Source organism: Eurytemora carolleeae, unplaced genomic scaffold, assembly GCF_000591075.1.
Source record: "Eurytemora carolleeae unplaced genomic scaffold, Eaff_2.0 scaffold584, whole genome shotgun sequence".
Lineage (NCBI taxonomy): Eukaryota > Metazoa > Arthropoda > Copepoda > Calanoida > Temoridae > Eurytemora > Eurytemora carolleeae.
In genome coordinates, this window is record NW_019396595.1 from 68,181 (window position 1) to 92,869 (window position 24,689).

Consider the following 24,689-nt stretch of genomic DNA (forward strand, 5'->3'; position numbering starts at 1 on the left):
GTTTAAACAATATCTACCACGAACAGATAATGTTGTAATAAAACCCCATAATTTTCCAGAATAAGAAAAATAGTTCAATATAAAATAAAAAATAACCAAATTTGAATAGAAGTTATTTAACTTCTACATAGCCAAATATCAAGATTCAGAAACTAATTAAGTGACTACTTTTTTTATTTTTTAGTCATAACAGTATTACAGAAACTTAATTTAACAATTTGATGTAATTTAATAAAATGCAATTTAAGAATTTTAAGAACTAATTAAGGTAACTTATTTTTCAAATCATAAAAAAATCATAATTTTTCTGAAAGAATGAAAAGTACATTGTGAGGAACAGTTTTTATGATCTAAACTTCGCTGTGGGAGAAAGAAAATTTTGAGTTATTTTGAGTTCACTATTGAAAACTTATGTATAGGAGTTAAAACCCTATTGAAAGCTCAAGTAGCCATCGTATAAGAAATGAGAGGGAATAAACTTCAGGTTCGGTAAATTTGCCAGGCTGGAAAAATGTGTATCACAATATTAATAAGGGCCACGATCTGATCTTAACTATTTGAATAAAAATTTGTTTTCGGAGAGCATGGAATAAAGTCTCTTTAAGTTCTGCCTATATTTTCTTTCAGGCTCAAAATTTGTCATTAAGTAAATATTTTCTAAATTTTGATTCTCAACAATTGCTCTTCTTCAAGTATGTCAAATTATAAAAAAAAATATGCAAAATACGATGTAAAACGATCCAAAACGATGCAAAAACGAACGTGGTGTAAAGATTCCTTTTGGACAGTTTTTCCAATTTTTTTTTTAAAGATAAATATAATGCAAAGTTCAACAAAGCAAACTTTAACATAATGGAGTTTTGAAATCTTGGAAGTTTTATCAATTTTCTTTCTCAGAAGATCAAAAATAATTAACAACACTTTAACCTGAGAGAACATCCTGTAGACACATCAGAGCAGTTGAAGGATTCCTCGTTAACAACTCCTAGTCTACAAACAAAATATAGATGCTCCGCCCTCGTAAGGCCGAATTTGAAGAATTTCAGCCGTAACTCAAACCTGGATGGTTCCTCAATCGTTTTCAGTGTTTCGAGATTTGAGCCGGCGCTGAATTTAAACCGGTTTTGGCGGTTCAGGGACGCGGCTTAAATTCTTTAATTCGGCCATTCGGTTTCTTCTATTTAAATTCAATGGATGTTTTTCCTATAATTCAGCAATATTTAGGCTTACGGAGTTTTTTTATTTATAATTTTTCATTTGAACGTATATGCCGACAAAAAAGTGTTAAATAGTTCAAATTGTGATCGAAAGTCACAGATTGCTGGGATAAGGACAGAACTGTTAAATCCGACATTTTAATCATAATATCTTAATTTATAAAGTTTTAAATTTGTTGTCAGATCATATTGTCATATCAAGAAACTAGGGAGGTGTCCAAAAGCTCCTTGACCTCACAATCCCTTCGAGGTGAAGGCTTTTCGTCTGACATAAAGCCTTATTTTCTTTTTAAATCCCAAAAATTCCAAAAAACATTTTGGAATCCTACGTGACCCAAATCCACGATTTTTTTTGTTTGTTTTGGTTTTACAATGTATACAAAGAAAACATGTTCACAATTGATGGGTGCGACGCGCCCTATCAGCCTAGTATGTGTATATTTATATATATGTTAGCAGGACAAACGTCTGGACCAAATAGGCGGACATTTTTTTAGGAAACCCATGGGTATTGGGTATTGGGTATCCCAGAGGTGTCGTAAGCATTTTTTTCCTTCAAATTTCACGGACAACGCCGGGCACTTCAGCGCTAAAATCATGATTTAATTCCAAGCATGGGTAAACGGCTGAAGGGACTATTGACTTTAAATAATAATATAAACATGGGCAACGCTGAGGGCACACCATAGAAAAAAAATAATTGAAACTTTTTTCTCGGGACATTTATAGATTCTGCCTCAAAATTAAATTAATCTAGGAAAATTCGAGAATTTTAGAATCCATAGGACATCATCATATCTCAAGAGATTCATCTTCTTGTCATTTTACCTGAGATTTGCAGGTTCCTGACCAATAGCAACACAGAAAAACACAACCTAAAAACAAAACAATAATTTAACATGGAGTCAGCCTGAAATAAATAAATAAATAGGCTTTTAATGCGCTTCCCGCCACCTTTTCTGTTAACTAAGTTAATGTTTAAATGTTTCTCTACAAGACGTCATTATGTTTTAATTTTATGAGAATATTTCTGCTTGAATTGATGAGTAAATGTCGACCTTTTCCCCCGGAACTTAATTTACAATTTGGACAGCCAAAAGTCCTTCCCTGGGAGGTAACCTTTTTAGGATTGTTTTTCAATCCGACCTTCATAAACCTTCCCTGGGGTCGTGTCAGAGTAGCCACATCAAATTTTAATCTGGTAGTTTTAGCTGTTTTTACGTTTATGAGAAACAAACCAACAGGCATCAAGAGCAGATAGATGTTTTACGTAGCAGACTTGTATTTACCAAATCATATGTTTTATCATGAATAAAATTAATAAATAGCCTAAACAAACTAGAATTTAGATATTTTAACAAATAATTATATAATAATATTTTACTAGGGACTATAAGGACTTCTCTGAAACCAGTTTATTCTTAAAAAACAGAAAAGTTAAACATCTTTGTCCTGATAAAACCAGATTGATGTCTAAATGTGTCGGTATATAATATTTAATAAAAAACAAAAAATAAGGCCTTTTCAGTCTAAAATGTTTTATTTTAACGCTTCGCGCATTTTGTGATCAATCATTTGACCTGGATGTCGGGGAGTAGGAATATAAAGATGTTTTGACCTGGATGGCGGGAAGTAGGAATATAAAGATATTTTGACCTGGATGGCGGGGAGTAGGCATATAAAGATGTTTTGACCTGGATGGCGGGAAGTAGGAATATAAAGATATTTTGACCTGGATGGCGGGGAGTAGGAATATAAAGATGTTTTGACCTGGATGGCGGGAAGTAGGAATATAAAGATATTTTGACCTGGATGGCGGGAAGTAGGAATAGTTATTTTAACCTGGATGGCGGGAAGTAGGAATATAAAGATATTTTGACCTGGATGGCGGGAAGAAGGAATATAAAGTTATTTTGACCTGGATGGCGGGAAGTAGGAATATAGAGATATTTTGACCTAGATGGCGGGAAGAAGGAATATAAAGATATTTTGACCTGGATGGCTGGAAGTAGGAATATAAAGATATTTTGACCTGGACGGCGGGGAGTAGGAATATAAAGATGTTTTGACCTTGATGGCGGGGAGTAGGAATATAAAGATATTTTAACCTGGATGGTGGGAAGTAGGAATATAAAGATATTTTGAACTGGATGTCGGGAAGTAGGAATATAAAGATATTTTGACCTGGATGGCGGGGAGAAGGAATATAAAGATATTTTGAACTGGATGTCGGGAAGTAGGAATATAAAGATATTTTGACCTGGATGGCGGGGAGTAGGAATATAAAGATATTTTGACCTGGATGTCAGGAAGTAGCAATATAAAGATATTTTGACCTGGATGGCGGGAAGTAGGAATATAAAGATATTTTGACTTGGATGGCGGGAAGTAGGAATATAAAGATATTTTGACCTGGATGGCGGGAAGACCCTTCCGTGCAGAGATGGCAATATCCGATTCAAAACGGTCCCCTTACAAGCTTATTCTGATCAATTGTATGAATTAAATTCCAATTACCATTGTTTAAAAGACCGGTTATTTCAATTAGATGTTTCTCTACAAAATTGACTTGCGCATTTCTGCAGGAAAACATAAAGGAATTATAAAAGTTTATCACGTACAACCCTAGGGAAACGAACAAATCTTCCACATTATTGATCAGATAAAGGTTTTAAGGCTACCGTTGTGTATCTGGCATTGCCATCTTTGCATGGAGGATCACTTGAAATTACGCTTACAATCCCTTTAATCAAATTTATGCATTGTAACACACTCGACTTTTTGTTAAATAATAATTAAAATAATATCAGAAATTAAATGTTTCAATTAATGATTTAGATTGTAAAACCAAATTTTGTTTATTGTCAACAATCTTCAGACATGAAGCTTCGGAAGCGTTGGGGAAAACCTTTAAATTTTCATCAACCTTTGCCAAGCCTGTTATTGATACAAGTCCTGGAATCATAAGCAAGGAATCTTCCAAGGAAAAAATAATAATTTTTGAAATCATTACTGTGTGTTTGTTAACGTGATTTCAAGCGACCCCTCACGTCTGATTCACTATTTTGTTCCTTTTAAACCTTTGGTATGAAAAATTGACGAGAGAACTATTTTGCGTAAAAATTTATATTTCTTAATAGCGCTTCATCTTTAAAGTGACTAGCGGATTTACGAAGCACAGAAAAGAAGTAAATTATGGGAAGGAAATGTTTAATTGTATCAGAAAAGAAGTAAATTATGGGAAGGAAATGTTTAATTGTATCAGAAAAGAAGTAAATTATGGGAAGGAAATGTTTAATTGTATCAGAAAAACAACCAAGATATTTTCCAAGGCAGTGAACCAAACTGTGCACACTCTGACTCATAAATTTGGTCAGGATTTTGTCAATTACTCCTTTAAAGCTTCTTCTTGAAAACCGCTTTTAAATGTATAAGACTTCAAAAAAGTTTGAGTGAGTAAAGGGTAGGTATAACCAAAGGCCTATAAGCGCTACGATACTTCAAAGTCGACCTGGTCTAAAACATTAATGCAAAATATGCGCGCATTATAGATTTTTAGCTTTTACTTGTAACGCACTCAATTAAGGATCGCTTGAAATACCGTATACAGTCAGTTAAAAAAAAAATTAAATCCTTTATACAACACACGTATTACTTACTTGATGGGCAGGCTGGGAAACAAGATTGATCCTTCATCCTAAAAAGGTATAATTTAAATAATTTGAGAGTTTATACAGTTAAACCTATAAATTGGTGGAATAAGAAGACGACAGTTATGATTTAAATATTCCAATAAACATGAAACACATCAATTCAGCACTGTGGTGTACTCACAGACCCATATAAAATATTAGGTTTATTTTCAAGCCACTGCAGGGAGTACTATAATTAGCTTTCTAACAACCTTAGCTACACAGTACACACTAGATTGCTAATGCTTAAAAATCATCTTCTTATTCCAGATTTTTATGGATACCAATGAATACTATTCAATTCTTTTAAAATGGTGTTGGGCCTGCAAACCAAAATTATCTTAATTTATAATTTGGGTAATTGTAGATTTAAAAATCATTTTCCAACATTTTTAATAATTTACTAATATCTTAATTGTTCATAATATAACCAAATATGAACCAAATATGAAATATGAACCAAATATGAAATATGAACCAAATATGAAATATGAACCAAATATGAAATATGAACCAAATATGAAATATGAACAAAATATGAAATATGAATAACCAAACATAAACGTTTAATTTCTTTCATAGATTAATATTTTTTGGCTTTAAATATTCATATACAAATTATGAGCAAAATATGTATTATTCAGATCATTAAATATTTGTTTTTACCTTTTTTCTTTCATTTGACTGTCAAAGTACTCGAGTTCGCTATTCACATCTAAAATGGGAAGTAGAAGTTAATTAACATAAAGGTTAGTCATTTTTTAGAATAACGCTGTACACAGAACATTCTGTAAATGAGTAATACAATCAGAGTTAAAATACGTAGGAATATAGTCATACTACTTCTTAAAAACCCTTGAGCGTCTTTCCAGAAAAGCATGAGGGCAAAATATCAAATACTAATCATAATCGATGAGAGACCATCCTGCCCATCTAGCATGAAAGAGATTTACTAAACAGTCAGCTGAATGTAGCTGTATATTTCGAGTTAATCAATCAATCGAGGTGTAGAATTAGGGGGGTTGTACATTTCCAGTGTGTCAAGTGGTTCCAGGGAGGGAGCGTGGCTAGATCAGTAATTATTGAAATGCACATATGTTCGTTTTTCAGTCCCATTGTGCTATTTTACATGTATAGAACGGACCATGACTTAATCTTTATGAATCAAATCAAATCAAATCACAAGGGGCGGGGGTGGCGATGGACTCCAGTACTGGATTGGAGGTTCAAGTCCTTTCCGTGTCCTGGTTTTTCAGTCTGGACTTCTTCCTATTTATAAAACATCCCATCAACATTTGTTTGTCAAGTTCGAAGTTCCTTGCCACATGACCAAGTTTGAGCCATGTCTCACTTTTGGACCAACGTCATACAAAAATGAAACTCTTTAAATTTAAATATAAGTTAATTAAAATACTTTTCATTCAATAAACATGAACAATATATGACAAATATTAGTCATTTTTTAGAATAACGCTGTACACAGAACATTCTGTAAATGAGTAATACAATCAGAGTTAAAATACGTAGGAATATAGTCATACTACTTTTGTAAAAAACCCTTAAGCGTGAGAAAGTCACATTGTGAAAAATAAAAATTAATTAAAAAAACCGCAGTTGGAATTTCAAGAATTAAAAATGAAAAGAGTTTTTCTTATTTATCTGTTTTAATAAGCTTAATACCCAAAAATTTAATTATTTTCCCCTAAAACCCTTTTTTCCCAAGTTCAGAGAAAGAAACTCTTACAACAAAATTAATCTAAAAAGGATTATTCAAGAAAATTTTCAGACCCATAAAACATTAAAAAAAAAAATTAAATATTTAACTAGACCTGAGATATCAAGACCATTAGGATCCGTGAGACCTGGAGCTAATCCTTAAATAAATAAACGGAGAATTTTCAAAATATATTTTTTAAAAAAAAAACCCTAAAACCCAATAAATAACAACTAAATAAAAACAGTCAATAACACTTTAAATAAAAAAGAATCGAATTCTAAGACAATAATTTTTATTAACTTTTACATTTTTAGTAAAATAGTTTTTGACAAATAATCTACTTTTACAAAATGAAGTCCCTGACTCCCTTAACTGAAATCATAAAAATACGACTTTATATTTTTTGTACTTTTATAACTTAAAATTCTTCTTGGATTTTGAGTTTATTAACATAGTTTTCACAAATATTAAAATCTTACTTGAAACAACTTTAGAGGTTGCAAAAATATCGTTCTTTAGTTTTTGCGTGGATGCAAAGGATGGGGTGAACGGTTGGGTTTGGTTGAATGATGGTTTGGTTTGGTTGAATGATGGTTTGGTTTGATTCAAACTTGGCTGTGTCTCGTTTAAGCTTTCCTGGCTATCCCTCTCACGTTGACAAAGGATAAGGAACACATCTTCAAGATTATCTTAACAAAAAGTATCAAGGAATATAACTAGGAACCATCCTGAACCTATTTAAGAAATCAAAGAATTATCCCAGGTCTATTCTTAAGAATTATACACAAGGAAGCATAATTGTCCTGTCCACCTCTCATCATTAAATACATTTTTGGTATAAAGAAAAAATGCTCGACAATGTTAAACGTAAAAAAAATAATTAATAATCACGGACAAAAATCCGTTGCAATCCAATTATTGCACTAAGATCCTTTCAGGCATAAATTCAAATACTTACAAACAACAATCATTTCAATCAGCAAGTTGTAAGCATTTACTTCAATACAATGATGACGACTTTTTATTTAAGCTTCAAGTTCTAATAAGCTGTTTTTCATCGGGCAAATATGTTAAATGAAATTTTAAGTATAAATGGTTATTTTAAACTAGTGAACGTTATCAATTGTATTAATATAAACAAACGCAAGAATTGATATAAACTGCAAGAAAAACAGACATCGATAACATTACTGAATAGGTTACCTAGCTGATAACATTGATGGATATAAACAAACGCAAGAATTGATATAAACTGCAAGAAAAACAGACATCGATAACATTACTGAATAGGTTACCTAGCTGATAACATTGATGGTTAGGTTACCTAGCTGATATTATTGATGGTTAGGTTACCAAGCTGATAACATTGATGATTAGGTTACCTAGCTGATAACATTGATGACTAGGTTACCTAGCTGATAACATTGATGGTTAGGTTACCTAGCTGATATCATTGATGGTTAGGTTACCTAGCTGATAACATTGATGACTAGGTTATCTAGCTGATAATATTGATGATTAGGTTACCTAGCTGATAACATAATGGTTAGGTTACCTAGCTAATAACATTGATGATTAGGTTACCTAGCTGATAACATTGTTGATCAAGTTACCCAGCTGATAACATTAATGATTAGGTTACCTAGCTGATAACATTGTTGATCAAGTTACCTAGCTGATAACATTGATGATTAGGATACCTAGCTGATAACATTGTTGATAAAGTTATCTAGCTGATAAAATTGATGGTTAGGTTATTTAGCTGATAACATTGATGACCAGGTTACCTAGCTGATAACATTGATGGTTAGGTTACTTAGCTGATAACATAGATGGTTAGGTTACTTAGCTGATAACATAGATGGTTAGGTTACCTAGCTGATAACATTGATGGTTAGGTTACCTAGCTGATAGCATAGATGGTTAGGTTACCTAGCTGATAACATTGATGATTAGGTTACCTAGCTGATAACATAGATGGTTAGGTTACCTAGCTGATAAGAGCGGAGAAGTGAGCCAGGTGAATCCTCGGCTAAAAGTCGTCCTCCGCTTAACATCCCAACTTTAGAGGCCTTAACACAGAGTAGCTGGGAAAAAGTAGGGGAGGGGGGCCGGGGGGAGCTCGAAATGGAGCTGGGGAAAATTAGAAGAGGAGGGAAGGGAGTAGATCGAAGAAAAGCTGGGGTAAATTAGAGGAGTGGGGGGGGGAGGGGTTTGATGAGGAGCTGGGATAAGAAATAAAAACGTGACCAACCTGTTTAGTCTCGTCTATATAATGCGTTGTTATAAGAATAGTTTTTCTCCTAAATGAATTATCAATTTTGTTATATTTGTGATCATCATTATTTATATTTTATTCATCATCAAATTAACAAGGGCTGATACAGGAGGGGGGCAAGGGGGCAGTGCTCCCCCCTTGAACTCAGAGCTATCACACTTTAAAAATCTAAAACTGAACAGTGAAGAACATAAACAATTTGTTTGCTGTTTGTTTTCTACTAGTTTTGTTTAAAGGAGAGATAAAGTAGTTCTTGTCAGGTAATTGGACTGTTCATGCGCACACTGCCTTTCTTAAATTTTCCAAATAACGTTAAAATGGGTGTACAAACTTTATGAATGTTTGGTTCCATTGTTCTAACTATCTTACGATGCACGCTGTATGTATACCAAGTATCCAAGAATTACCAAATGTTTTGAATTTCAAGTGACCCCATTTAAAGATTTTACACCGGTACCCGTTAGATCTGACCGTTTTTTTTCTTTGACTCTTTCATAAATCAGCAATTAATTGTTTGGCAGAAAAATCACTAAACGATAGTTTTGGGAAGAAAAAAGGAATATTTATAATTTTCAGGCTGAGGTATAACAGATAACGTCGTGAATCCGACATGTCTGCTTTAGATGGAGGGTCACTTGAATTCCGTCAAGCCACTTAAAAGTTCATTGATCTATTGTCAGCATACATAAAACATTTCTTGAAAACCCCTTAAATAATAATTATTTACAACAACTTAAGAGTTAAGTTGTTAAATTCACCAATTAAGGAAAAGTTATTAATTACAACAACTTATTATCAACACAATCTAGAGGAGAGTTATTAATAACACAACTTGGAGGAAAGTTGTTATTAACACAATCTAGAGGAGAGTTATTAATAACACAACTTGGAGGAAAGTTATTAACACAATCTAGATGAGAGTTATCAATAACACAACTTGGAGGAAAGTTTTTATTAACACAATCTAGATGAGAGTTATCAATTACAAAACTTGGAGGAAAGTTATTATCAACACAACTAAGAGGAAAGTTATTATTATTACAACTTAAGAACTTATCATTTACAACAACTTCAGAGGAAAGTCCTGAGAATATGGTTCCCATGAACAATTTTGTCGAATGTCGATTATCGATGGAGCTTGTGATTCTAGTAAATTTTTTTATTTTAAAATAAGAATGTGTTTTGCGTAACACTCATTAGTAAAGTGTTCTGCGCTCTTCCTAAAACTGTCAGTATTCTTATATTCCCATGCTAAGATAACAAAGTTAATTCATCCCCACAAGAACCTCTCTTCCAAATTATTAGGAAATAACGACTTATACAATACACAATTTTTACGGAGTGCAAGTAATTTAACTTAAAACTATCCATGCTTTGAAATTTCGAGGCGGAATATGGTTTTTTAAACACTTTTTCTAGGAATTCTACATTTAAAAACTTAACAAAGTTTACGCTCAGCAATGCTTTAATGATTTAATACAGTGGGGTAAGATCCCAAATTAATCAAAAGTGCCACTGTAATATTACCCGGGCGCTGTTCAATTACACACCAGTAAAAAAAAAAAAACCTAAGCGACACTTTTGATCTCAGCTTGTATAATAATTATAACAAAAATGATAGTTCCTTTGACTTGCGAGATGAAGGAGATGGTTCCAGATGTTTTGTCTAAAAAACATAATTTTATAAAGCAGTGTGTTCGAAAAAACATAAATCCGGATTTTCACTGTATTTTCAGAGCCCGCGATTTAAAAAATATGAGAAAATACAGCTCGGGTCTAAGCTGTCGTTGGGCCTTATTTACGACTTGAGCTTTGGGATTCAAGCTGCATCTCATTTTCCACAGAGTTGAGTTAAAAAAAAAACCGGTTTGATATTCTATTTGGCGGATTTTAATGGTAGGAATTGGCGCAATCCGGGGTTTTCTGAGAACAAGGCTCAACATTGAGCCTTATTCTCCACTAAAACCAACCAAGGTCGTTTTTTTTCCTTAAGTCAAGCCGAAGATCTTGCAGCTGTCAATCACGTGACAGAAGCTGTCGTAAGAGTTGGGTCTTAAAGTCGAGTTTATAGAATTACGACTCGAGACGCAGCTTTTAAATCGCGGGCCCTGATATGTTTCGCAAACATTGATAATAAAACATTAAAGTCAACTTCTTCCAACCTTAAATAGCAACGTCTAAGGAGATTTTGTAATCTAAGGGACTGATATCAAATATTAAACATGATCCCTTAGATATAATAATAATAAAACTACAAAATATAAGTTATTGGCGACAATTTTAATTCGTTAAGACATTTTTGATAAAAGCATTTTGGTATCAATAAAATTAAAAATGACTGTACAGGAAAATTGAAAAAAGAAATCCGCGAAACCAATTTTTTGTTGAAAAATTCAATTGTTTATTCTACTGTTTTCCAAAATTTCATAAAAATTCATCTTAACAGTTCTAAGGTTATAATTTAATAACATTTACTGCTGATTTCCACCCTAATTTTGTTGCGAATTTTTTGTTATATCTTATTCAATATTTGATGAATTTTAATAAAATTTTAGAAAACAATATAATAAACTTTTTTCCAACAATTTTTCAATAAATTTCACCTTTTCAAAAAACGAAAAAGTTTCGCGGATTTTTTATTTAATGTTCAAAAAATATTATTTTTGAATTTTTTATCACATATTTCTTTATTTATGCCTAAAATCAAACCAAATTAATAGTTTTGAAAATTTTGTCAAAAACATCGATAATCCCTGGTTTTTTTTACTCCTCTGTATATATATATAATTATATATAATTATTTATATACTTATATTCATTTTTGGTTTTAAGTTTAAAATAGTATCTTAAAGGCTATGAAAACGCAATTTCAAGTGACCTTTCTAAAGAATGAATTCTCCGATTTAAAACAGAACTATTAAAAAACGATTAGTCTGGTTAGGAATTAATTAAATATCTATTTTTCTAATTATTAAATCCGACTATTTTAAACTGGTATTCGGTATTTTTCACAAAAAAAAGATACAACTATAACCACATTATTTTTCAGAAAAAGGTTCAGTGTGAATCGGACACACCACTCTTAAAAACAGAGGGTCACTTGAAATCAAGAAAAGGCTGGAAAACAAGGAAATTGTGAATGGTTTCGAGGACTCAATAAGCACTTGAAATTGTTTTCTTCCTCTATGATTGCAGGAAAAGCTTCTCAAAAATAATTAAAATATTTTCACCAACAATGTATTCATGAAATACCTCAGCAATGGATCTACGCCTACGGTAGGTTCGTCTAAACAAAATATGTATTTAAATATCTTTCAAATAAGCAAATATAGAAGAGTAAAATAACAAAGATTTCTTTCTTCTGTAGAACCTATAGGAATTAAGAAAATGATAAAATTTCCAAAATTTCCAGGATACTGAATTTTTTGACGTCATTTTTCATATCTAAGAGAAAGGATGATAAAAAAATCTGATGATAATGAAAATATTTTTAAAACGGATAAAGATGAAGATGTTATTACATTTAGATGATAATAAAAAATAGATTTTCTTATAATATTATGCTAAATTGCTTTCTCCGACTAAACGATTTTTGAAACTTGTTAAAGGGAGTGAACGGCATTGTACGGTAGTTGAACTAAGAATATCGTAGTGTGAAGAAATTTTTTTAAGGCTTCATTTGATACATATAAAACATTTTAATGATGTATAATTCCTGAGTTTGAGCGCAAACTCGACGTGCAAAATCATTCAGTTTGGTGGTTACGTTTTGAGAATCGTTTTTGTAAATTGTTGAATAACGACGACAAAATGTAACAAAAATTGTACAGTTAACTAATTAGATTTTCTGGTATTTTGATTGAAAAGACGACATTTAAAGCATTTTTAAAAAATCATAAAGAACAATACAATGGCGAAAAAGAAGTAATTGATTTAACATTGATTTATTGACAAATTTTTAATGATAAATATGTTCCTTAACATCTTCTTAGTTTATTGTAGAAATTTTGTTACATTTTTCATAGTGGTTTTTGAATAATCTTTGAAAACTGATTCTGAAAATCATCCCTCCAAAATGGTATTTGCGCTCTTGCTGAACAAATATGCACTCAGCACTGTAAAAACGTCTGAAGGTCTGAAATGAATCCTAAAAAATTTCTCAATAATACTACAATCTCAGTACAACTACCATACACTGCCGGTCGCTCCCTTTAAGAATGATTATATCCGATAAAGTTCAACGTAGTTTTCTGGATATTTACAAATAGTTCATAATAATAACAATAATCATCTTTCTAATAAAATTTATTCATGCAGTGATGAAGGAACAATCTGTCCCTAATATCAAAATTACGAAAATACAGGGCATCGCCGTTTTTCCATGGATGGCGACTTTAAATTACGCTTTTAAAAATTACCTAATTTTCACGAATCGGTAATTACCTAGGATAAGGAGTTCAGGATCAGCTAACAAGGATATAAGAAAGGAAACCCGACGTTGTTGACCTCCACTGAAGAAAAAATTAATTTTTTTATATTTGAATTGCTTAGGATCCGGATCTGCATCCATTGGATCTATAGGATTTTAGCTCCCTGGATCCACATCCTTCACGCTAAATATTCGGATCCGGATTTTAGGAGCAAAACTTTAACCAAATGAAAAAAAATAATTCATAAGACACAATTATAATGTCAGTTAAAACTCATGGTATCATCAAAACTTTTCTTTACAATGAATTGTTTCTCATAAAATAGCAGAAAATATTTGTTTTTTATTCATTAACTTTAACACAATTAAAATGGCCCATATCTTTCTCGAGAATTTTTGAAAAAAATAATTTAGTATATATATATAAAAGTTCCAAGGTTGGAGAATAGAACAGTTGTTAATTCAATATTGTTTTGTAAACAAAAACTAAAATAAAAATAAAATAAAACCAAAATATCTTGTTTACAGTAAATAATTGATTCAATTAAAATATTTTACAGTCACAGGATTCACGGATTACCGATTTTGTCCAGAACGAATAATCAACATAATTTTATATGACAGTTTTCTTTAAATTCTAAAGCGATAAGATTATTTAAAACTTTTAATTGCAATCAAAATTGGTTGCAATGTAATCAACTTAGTTGATATAAAATCAATTGCAATCGAGTCAGTTTCAATTAGTACAAATTATCAATACTCATTTGCAATCATATACTTAATGAAAATCAATACTAAATTACAATCAATACTCAATTGCAATCAATACTCAATTGCAATCAATACTCAATTGCAATCAATACTTAATTGAAAAAAAAGATTGCAATCAAAACTCAGTTGTTCCACTTTTCATTCATTTATTGAAAACATACCAAAAAAGCATCAAAATATGCTTTGTAACCATACTTTCTCCCGGTTTTCAATAAATATCTCCGTAAACTGTAAAAATTATGACAAATTTCAATCATCACTTAATTGCAATCAAAACGTAATACAATTAAATGTTGCAATCAAATCTCAGTTGCGATCCAAATCCAAATAAATCTAATTTGCAAACAAGTCTCAATTGCGAGCGATCAAAATTTTAGTTTCAATCTAATCAGTAGCGATTTCAATCAAATGTATTGCAATGTGAACTACTTGCAAATTTAATTATCTCTCAAAAATGAGTTTTTCTTTTGAAAACACGAACTGATGCTGTCTCCACGGATTTCTGTTAGCAATTGAGTTATGATTTCTGCTAATTGGAACTAACTTGATTGCAACTGATTTGATTACAACTGATGTGATTGCAACTAATGTGATTGCAACTGATGTGATTGCAACTTATTTGTGCAACTGATTTGATTACAACTGATGTGATTATAAATAACGAGATTGCAACTGATGTGATTATAAATAACGTGATTCCAACTGTTGTGATTATAAATAACGTGATTGCAACTGATGTGAAAACAACTAATTTGATTACAACTAATTTGATTGTAACTAATGTGATTGCAACTGATTCGATTGCAACTGATTTGATTGCAATCTTAACAAATTGCAATTAATACTGATTGCAATTGATTTAATTGCAATCGTTACAGAAAGCAATTAATTTGATTGCAACTGAGTTGGCAATCAAATTTATTTGCAAATGTGAGTGTTTTAAAAAAATTTTAGATTTTCCTTTGCAAATTGAACAAATTTCCGCCATTTTCTTGCTCAATGCAAAATCTCCAAATGTATTTGAGACATGTCAGACGAAGCGCCGGTGGTATACTTTAACGCAACAAAGGTTCACTTTAAAAATTCGGAATGAAATTGACCTGAATGAAGAAAGATTTCGCTTGTCGTGGGGAAGATCTAATAGACTCATTAAAAACTCCAGCTGAAGTCTAAACAATATACCATGTAGATAATATTCCAGTGGTCGGACAGGTTTTAGAATACTTGCCAACTAACATTAACTACCTCGTTAGAATTAGTAACATTTTTATTCAATATAAGGTAAATATTAATGAAAATAACAAGGAAAATGAGAACATTTAAACAAAATGATATTGCCGTTTTCCAATTTTGAATCCTAAATAAATAAATTTTCAATTTTCTATTTTTTGTTGCCTTTCCTCCTTTTTGCAATTACTGTTTCAGGAGTAGTTAAGGGGAGGGAGGGGGGGGGGGTATTATGGATTCTATCAAGATATTAATTTAAAAAAAAATCTCACTTTATCTGTTTAACAGACATCCCATATATTCTGCCAAAGTAAAGAGCTGTTTCTTCAACAGTAAACTCCTCGTACAATGCTAGTTCCTGAGTACAATAATATTCAACTTATTTATTAAATCTGTATTTATTCACTCAAAAATATTATATCTTTGACACCCCCCCCCCTTTCAAACCAGGGTGGGGTTTTTTTTTAACAGAACAAAACCAGCCCCGTGGGGTTTATTGGGTTTTATTAGGTTTTTAAGGTATCAAAGATGCGTCTGAAGCCTCTCAATAATGCAAATTTATTTTCGTCTTCAATATTTTGAAAATTATTTAATAGAATACAAAAACTGGCTTTTATCCATTATACTGTACCTGTGGCACATATCCACCCCTGGTATCCATTACACTGTACCTGTGGCATAAATCCACCCCTGATATCCAGTGTACTGTGGTAAATATCCACCACTAGTATCCATTATACTGTATCCATGGAATATATACACGGTAAACCCCTGGTATCAATCATACAGTACCTGTGCAATATATCAATTCCTGGTATCAATCATACTGTACCTGTGCAATATATCAACCCCTGGTATCAATTATACTGTACCTGTGCATTATATCAACCCCTGGTATCAATTATACTGTACCTGTGGCATACCTCTACAGTTACACCTAGTATCAATTATACTGTGCCCTTGGCATATATCCACCCCTAGTATCCAATATATTAATCCTGTGGCATATATCCACCACTTGTATCCATTATACTGTACCTGTCATATATCCACATTCCACGTCTAATATCCAACAAGGAACTATACACATGGAACGCCCAATTCAGATATACGCAAATTGTGTACTTTACACTGTGGGAGAAATGTAAACAAACCAAGTACCCCACAACGTGATATTTCAGTCCAAAAAAAAACCAAGTTTATATATCAAGTTAGAGCGAATTCATATGATATTTGGCTTTCTAGTCAATATATAAAATACAATAGTAATATATTCTTGTTCCACCCCTTGGGCCCTTTTCCCTCAAAAATGATGCGTTGCCCCTGAGTTCTTTGTTTTGATCTCCTCCCACCGCAGTACACAGATATGGCGGTTCCTGGTCTATGTATTTCTTGATATCCAATACATTTTATCCGGGGAATATATCCACCACTGGTATCCAGTATACTGTACCTGTGTCATATATCCACGTCTAATATCCAATATATTTTATCTGTGGCATATATCCACCACTTGTATCTATTAAACTGTACCTGTGGCATATATCCAACCCTGGGCCCAGGTATCCCTGAAATCGAGTCTCCTGGTATACCTCCAAACACCCGTAAACTCCCGCTATAACACAAAATTTTATTATAAATGAATAAATAGTTAAGAAACATACAAAAATGGCTTGCTTTCCATTTTCTTTCTTTAAAAAAATATTTCAAAATAAATAAAAATGTTTAACTGTTGCGCTCGTAGATTGTTACGAATATTGATAGGGTTGTTATTTTAGGCGGAGTTACTCAAATTAGCAAAAATGGAGCAAAAATGTAAACCTTTAGATTTACGAGGTAAAAAAAAATTTTCAGAAAAAACGAATAATTGCTAAGAACATTTATTTCAATGAAATGTTTTTGTATCTGGATTCTGATCCTAAAAAAACTTCGCCACCTAATTCTACTTTTACTAAAATAAAAATTGAATATTTGAATTGAACCTGTCTAAATGTCGTCGTCCTACAATAATGGACAGAAGTGTTGTTTTCCCGCATCCACTAGCTCCCAACAGTCCATAACTTAAACATTTTAGTTGAATTATTGAAAGCACAGACAGGAAGCAAAGTGAAGAATTAACTCTTCTGTTATTAATTTAAGGGACTTAAGTATATTTTCGTAACTTTAACACAAGAAATTTTTCTTAGTTGGTATGTTTTATGTTACATATTTTTACATATTATTCAGTTTTTTCTTAACTTAAAAAAATGCATTTTATAGAGTTGAAAAGTCTGATGCAAAATTAAAAATAAGTATATGTTAGTAAAAGGTCAAGGTTTCAAACATACATATTGTAAATAAGTTTCTGATAAATACTAACGAAATCTCAACTGCGCAAAAAAGCATTTCTAAATTAGAATTTAAAGATATTTTATGACTTTTGAAGAGAAAAGTATGTAAGAAATTTAATGCAAATTGATGTTTTTTTATTAGATAATTAGATTCATTAGGTTTACCGGTTAGTAGGGAATATGATTCAAACTTTATCAGAAAAAGCTTTTAAGGGTAACGTTGTGAATCAGACATGCCACTCTGTTAACTAGGGTCACTGGAAATAAAGTTGACAGTCCCTTTAAGGTTATAACATTTAAAAGACAACAGATTTTTGACTTTTTTTTGGTAGAATGTAATAAAGCAAACTGATGGAAAATTATTTAAGAGCATCTACTCAGCCAAGAACGGAGCTCAAATAGATGCCCAACAGTAGAACTTAGTAGTATCTTTCGACCTACGCACATTTGATATACTCAAGTTCTGACCTACGCCAAATCCGCTATACTACACTTCCGCCCAATTAGCACATGGTTTTACAGCTGCTAGTTGTGCTTGTGGCTGCAGCGCCCGTTCTAGCCACAGCACTCGGACTAGAAATCGTCTTAAACTAGCCTTTAACCCTCAAGTAATAAAAACAAACGGCTGTCGTAGGTCCGATATTGCAGTAAGTCGGAAAGTTATAAGATCAGAAGTTCAGTAGGGGGGATATTGCGTATAGATGATTTAACATTACCGTTTTTTAGGGCCCGTGACAAAATTTATATAATCAAACGAAGGCGGTTTAAATTTAAATGAAACACATTTTTGTCGGGTAGGGCCAGGGGCGTAAATTGCAAAATTCTAAGAAAAATGTTTGTTATTTAATGCATACTAGGTTCAAGGAAAACATAAAATTAACCAAGATGACTTGCAGAGAACTCAAGTATTTTTACACATATATACTTCAACTATTCATTCTTTAATTCCATTCCGGACTCTTAACCATAGGGGGCAGATATTTCGAGAATTAACCCCCCACCCTCCCCTGTGAGCATCTGGAATGTTCTGTGGGAAAAAATGAAGAATTTTTCACTCATTCATTTTAGGATAATTTTTATAAGGGGGGTGAATAAATGAAACTGACATTTAAAGGTTAATATATACACTGACAAAAGTTCTACTACTTAGTACTTTTACTAAAGAAATTTTCATACTTTCCAGTTTCCAAAACCTTAATCATTATTTGCAGAAAAAAAGAGAATATTTTCCCCATAGATCAGATTATGGTTTCAAGGGTGCCGTTGTGAATCATCTTTACAAAAAGAGTAAATATGCTTACAATCCCTTTAAATTTCGAAAATTATGAAATCGCAAAATGAAAACAGAAAATCTACGAAATTCGATATTTAAATATGTAGAAGATATGCAGATTACAGATGAATCAGTAAAAAAAAGGCTAAGATCATTATGTACCAGACAGATGTAACTAGTAAATAAATAAATGTTCTTACATCTCTCCTTTGTTTACAGTTATGTTGAGGTTGTTCAGAATATTCTTCTTATTTGGACCTCGGCCATATCCCTTACAGCCTCCCCTGATATAGATAACAGGGATCTCACCGAAACCATCCTCTAAAAAAAAGTAAAATAAGATGCAAGATTGTTCAGAAATTTTTATTTATAAATACTTTTTTATGCCCCTTTAATTTTTAGAAACTATAACTTTTTATTTGTTCAAAAAATCTGCGAGTTGCTTTTTATAACTGTCACCAAAACATTTCGTGGTTTTAGGTAAAACATTTCCGTTGTTTCCAGTCTTTGAGGGCTGTTTTAAACTGTCCAGCTTGTCCACTGTCCACGTAGAAAAAATAGCAGATTTTTATTTTAAAGACTATACCCAAAAATATGTCGTACATTTAAAATATTCAGCTGATACGACCCAGTAGTATTAAAGCTTAGATTTGTCTGATTTTTAAACATTTGAGAGTACCCTAAAAAGTTTTAAAAAATTAAAAAATTGTTTCTAAATATAAGGAATTTAAATGTAAAAACAGGAACTGCTACTCATGTAATTTGAAAATCTTGTAAATCTCTGTAACATATTATCTACAAAAATTGGATTTTTTAGTGCATGGGTTTCTCCTTCTCTTCCCTTTTTCCCTTTGCAATATATTCAACCATCCTTCTTTTTTTTCTTCCTTTTTTAAAAAATTACTTTGTGAATTGTGTAATGTATTCGTTATTTGCTAATTTAAAAAAATAAAATGTATCTATAAAACTTTGGAGGGCCAGCCAATCAAAACAACCAGAAATAGTTAGGCTGCAGCCCTGGCTAATAATTGTTTAGTAAAAAAATTATAAAATGTAAAATGTATTTATTATAATGTTAGCCGAAATATATATCTATCTATCTATCTATGTTTCGTATATTGCATATTGTTAAATTAAACTTTAGAAACATAATTTTTTCCTAAGCCTTCAAATTGTGATAAACTTGATTGCAAAACCAGATTAAGATGTTGTTCCTTGTTTCCTTTCCATCCATGGTTTATATAGACAGAAAACAGAATTACCGAAATATTTTTTAGACGACATTTGATACTATTGAAGTGATTTCAAGACTTTAATAATTGATGAGTTAAACCTGAATCAACAATCGACAAGAATGATATTAATGTTTGCACTCTATATAAAAAAGTTTGCAGGGCGCGCAAATATCTATTTTAAGTTTTTAACACAAAAATTACAAAAAAAAAGTAAGAAGATTATTGGAAACTTCCCCCCCCCCCCTAAAAATATTGATTTTAGTTTTTTTAGATTAATTAGTAAGTCTTTTAAAACTCCTACTCTTAATTAGCAAAAAGCGATCACACAGATCGAGACCATTTGGTCGCGAAACGATAAGTATCTTAAAGGGACTGTAAACGAAATTTCAAGTGAGTCCTATTTAATGGAGAGGTAAGTCCGCAACACAACATTATCCTCAGAAACGTTGTTTGATCAAGTGTGAATTAGATATTCATGCTTTGTTATAATTTTGAAAACGCATTATTTTAAATTGTGACTTCTTAACAATTAGCCTAGTACAAGTTCGCCTAGCACACTTTTGCCAACTAACTTTTTGCCTAGATAACATTTTGCCTAAATAACATTTTGCATAGACACAGTTTGCCTAGGTAACATTTCGCCTAGATAATATTTAGCCTAGATAACAATAGCAAGTAAGTTCTGTCTAGATAGATTAACCAATTTTTCTTTCGAAAATTTTTAAAGTTTCGCATTTTTCTCAAAAAATTCAATTGAAATTTTAAAAAAAGTATTAGCATTTCGACATGATAAAAATTTGCCTAGATAACATTACAAGGTAATTTTTACCTAGATAAATTCACTAATTTTTCTAAAGATTCTCTTTTTTCTCAAGAAATTCAATTGAAAACAAAAAATGAACTATAATAATGTTTAAATTTTAAAGGGCACTAGCTCGCTGGAGGTCATGACCCAGCATTTTCAGATAATCAGTTTAGGTATTGTAGCAAAAGCTTTTACCTTCAGTTTAACTCTGTTTTGCATACTTGGCTATCTGCTTTCTGCCTGAATTATCAGCCATATCCTGGCCAACTGAAATATGCTCTTATTGCATCAGCATCGTTTTTTAATACAAGATTGTGAATAGTAGTAATTCATAAACAGCTTTATCAACTTTCTGACTACCAGGTCCATTTGAGACATATGAGAAATGTTGATTGTCAATTATGGCTGGTCTGCCTCTTTTGGTCCCCCAGCCCCTTAATTAAGGACGTCATGTCGATATCAATGTCAGTAGCCAAATGAATAATTTGCAATGAAAAAAAAAGTCAAATTTTATAACAAAAATTGAGTATTTTTTACCCTAAAACTGGTAAAAATATAATTTGAAGAATTTTAATCTAGGCGAAAAATACCTCCTAATGTTATCTAGGCAAAGTGTTATCTAGGCGATTTGTCTAGGCAAAATGTTATCTAGGCGATTTGTCTAGGCAAAATGGTGTCTAGGCGAATTTGAACTAGGAGTGTAATAAGCGAACTTGTACTGCGCAAAATGTTAATGAGCCACAAAAGTGAATTACGCATTTCTGCTGCAAGCAAATAAAATAAAACCATTAAATTATTCACTTTTTAACGTGTACATAAGATGATAAGATGATGACTTTTGAACATAAGATTAAGGTGTCAAGGTTTCCAATGTGAATCTTTTATTGGAGTGCAACTCAACATTAATTAAAATAACAGTCCCTTATAAAATCTTAGAAAGGCGTCAACTTCTTGGACATTATGAGGTTCGTTAAAAAGTCTTTTGTATATTATTTTCATTGAAAAATTAAGGCTATCTAAACATAACAGGAGTTAGTTAAATAATTTTAGTGAAAACAAAATATAAAAACAAGAGAATAAAAATAATTTTAATTGTTGTTCAGAACAATAGAACATCACACTACTTTGGTCTTAAATAAACATTCATCAAGTGTTCATATTTCTCAGGAGAACCGGAAAGTCATATTTTTAAAAAAAAAATTGCACGCGAAAAGAAAGCAAAAAGGATATACCAAAAAAGACTGTATCTACTAGTATCTAATATCTATGTTAAACTTACTTGGTTTAGAGCGCAAGTTTCTGATCTGAAGGAAAGTATCTAGAAAAAAAATATAAATTTTATATTTTTATCTTATTATTCGAAAAAAAAAATGTTTACATCATTTTTAAGTCAAGAACTTTTTCAGCACATTGATCATTTGTATTACTCTAACTTGTGCTACATAAGTACTAAGTGAAATATTTTTCAATTTTTGGCTCAATAAGACTAGATTTTTATTCAGGGTGAAAAGTTGGCATAGTGTAAAAAGAGAAAATGTTTTCAAAATTGTTTATTCTAAATATTTGCTATTCTTCTAAGCCAAATTAGGACCCAGACAGAAAATAACCGTCAAATCTATAAGCAACCATATTATAACGATAGTTGTTTGATCTTTATCCCTTCTTATAATTAATAAGTGTGCAACGTTAAATAAAAGTGTTGAAGAAAAAAACCAAGGATTTAATGTAAGGAAAGTTATTTCAGAGTTGTACGCATGTTTTATACTGCAGTGTACTGTCACTACGGTAATGCAAACACAAGACGGATGTCAAACCCTGAAATGTGATCCATCTTTCACATAAATAATCAATGAAATATTCTGGTCATAGGAAATTATTATGTGAATTGTCAAAATTATCAAAATTAAATGGTTTTAGCCTCCTCGGATACTAACAAATACTGATGCATCTATTCTTGTTTTCGCCCAGAGAGAACTGGTTTCAATATGTACGCAGAGTATACGCAACTGCAATTAACTTTCCTTGCAGTACATTCTTAAAAAAACTAACCAAACGTAAAACACTAAATAATATATATGGCGAATAACTCAGAAACACTTTTCTTCAACTTGAACAAGAGTATTCGAAAAGTGGTTCATAAGTAGTTGAACTATTTTTCACCATTCATAAAATCTGGATTGTAATATAGTTTAATTTAACGCACAATAGACACATCACACAATTAAAAATTAACTGTGCAAATATTTGCTAATTGAGGAAAATGGTATTTTTATTCATCAAACGGCTTGGAATTTTCAAAAGAACAAAAGAACAATAAAATATGTTGACAAATCTCATTATTTTGTCATCTTTCTTCGTTAAATCTGATTTCAAACAATCTATTTATTTTCTGTGTTTTTAGATTTTTGAAGGACCGGTAGACGTTTACATTTTGAGGGACCCTCTACTTAAACATGGCATGTCCAATTCACAAAAATTTGAGTGCCAATAAGGAAGATATCGTCGGGAATTTTAAATCTTAAAAATGTACTTTACAAACAAATTAATAGATAAACCAACAATGAAAATATTCAACACAATTTAGAAAAAAAAAACAATGATCTCATTGATATTCAGAAATATTAAAGGACTTATACTGTATATTAGCGCAGGGTCACCTAAAGTAACTTCTACAATCCCTTTAATCTTTGTTAATTTTTGACATTTACATTACACATGCAGCCAAATATAGGCAGACTATATGGTTTGTTTCGAATGGTAATTGTTAAAATTTATCGACAAAAAACTTCACAAAATTCTTTTAGAGAGGGGGGGATCTGTGTAAAGAATAAATCTGGACATGTACATTAGAAATTAAATAAAGTAGAGAAGGGTGGAGATATACATTACAAATTAAATGAAGAAGAGAAGGGTGGACATATACATTACAAATTAAATAAAGTGGAGAAGGGTGGACATGTACATTTAAAATTAAATAAAGTAGAGAAGGGTGGACATGTACATTACAAATGAAATGAAGTATAGAAGGGTGGACTTGTACATTAAAAATTAAATAAAGTAGAGAAGAGTGGACATGCACATTACGAATTCAATGAAGTAGAGAAGGGTTGACATGTACATTACAAATTAAATGAAGTAGAGAAGGGTGGACATATACATTACAAATTTAATGAAGTAGAGAAGGGTGGAGATATACATTACAAATTAAATGAAGTAGAGAAGGGTGGACATGTACAGTACAAATTATATGAAGTAGAGAAGGGTTGACATGTACATTACAAATTAAATGAAGTAGAGAAGGGTGGAGATATACATTACAAGTTAAATGAAGTAGAGAAGGGTGGACATGTACATTACAAATTAAATGAAGTGGAGAAGGGTTGACATGTACATTACAAGTTAAATGAAGTGGAGAAGGGTGGACATTTACATTACAAATTAAATGAAGTGGAGAAGGGTGGACATGAACATCACAAATTAAATGAAGTGGAGAAGGGTGGACATGTACATTACAAATTAAATGAAGTAGAGAAGGGTGGACATGAACATTACAAATTAAATGAAGTGGAGAAGGGTGGACATGTACATTACAAATTAAATGAAGTAGAGAAGGGTGGACATGTACATATCAAATTAAATGAAGTATAGAAGGGTGGACATTTACATTACAAATTAAATGAAGTAGAGAAGGGTGGACATAAATATTACAAATTAA

General features: G+C 31.6%; 1 protein-coding gene across 1 annotated transcript in view; it reads right to left on the minus strand.

Moving 5' to 3' along the window:
• LOC111706053 (ABC transporter G family member 20) overlaps window positions 1–24,689 on the minus strand; it is a 45,336-nt gene that overhangs the window by 14,305 nt on the left and 6,342 nt on the right. The window contains exons 4-21 of the mRNA XM_023478806.1: window positions 22,254–22,292; window positions 19,135–19,255; window positions 17,314–17,391; window positions 16,865–16,946; window positions 15,604–15,689; window positions 15,205–15,273; window positions 13,348–13,415; window positions 12,157–12,190; window positions 10,529–10,570; window positions 8,881–8,929; window positions 8,617–8,698; window positions 7,106–7,315; window positions 6,739–6,783; window positions 5,576–5,624; window positions 4,877–4,914; window positions 2,836–3,047; window positions 2,046–2,092; window positions 928–990 (exon numbers count right to left, since the gene is read on the minus strand). Of these exons, the coding sequence (XP_023334574.1) occupies window positions 928–990; window positions 2,046–2,092; window positions 2,836–3,047; window positions 4,877–4,914; window positions 5,576–5,624; window positions 6,739–6,783; window positions 7,106–7,315; window positions 8,617–8,698; window positions 8,881–8,929; window positions 10,529–10,570; window positions 12,157–12,190; window positions 13,348–13,415; window positions 15,205–15,273; window positions 15,604–15,689; window positions 16,865–16,946; window positions 17,314–17,391; window positions 19,135–19,255; window positions 22,254–22,292 (1,414 nt within the window). The remainder of the gene's footprint in view (window positions 1–927; window positions 991–2,045; window positions 2,093–2,835; window positions 3,048–4,876; window positions 4,915–5,575; window positions 5,625–6,738; window positions 6,784–7,105; window positions 7,316–8,616; window positions 8,699–8,880; window positions 8,930–10,528; window positions 10,571–12,156; window positions 12,191–13,347; window positions 13,416–15,204; window positions 15,274–15,603; window positions 15,690–16,864; window positions 16,947–17,313; window positions 17,392–19,134; window positions 19,256–22,253; window positions 22,293–24,689) is intronic.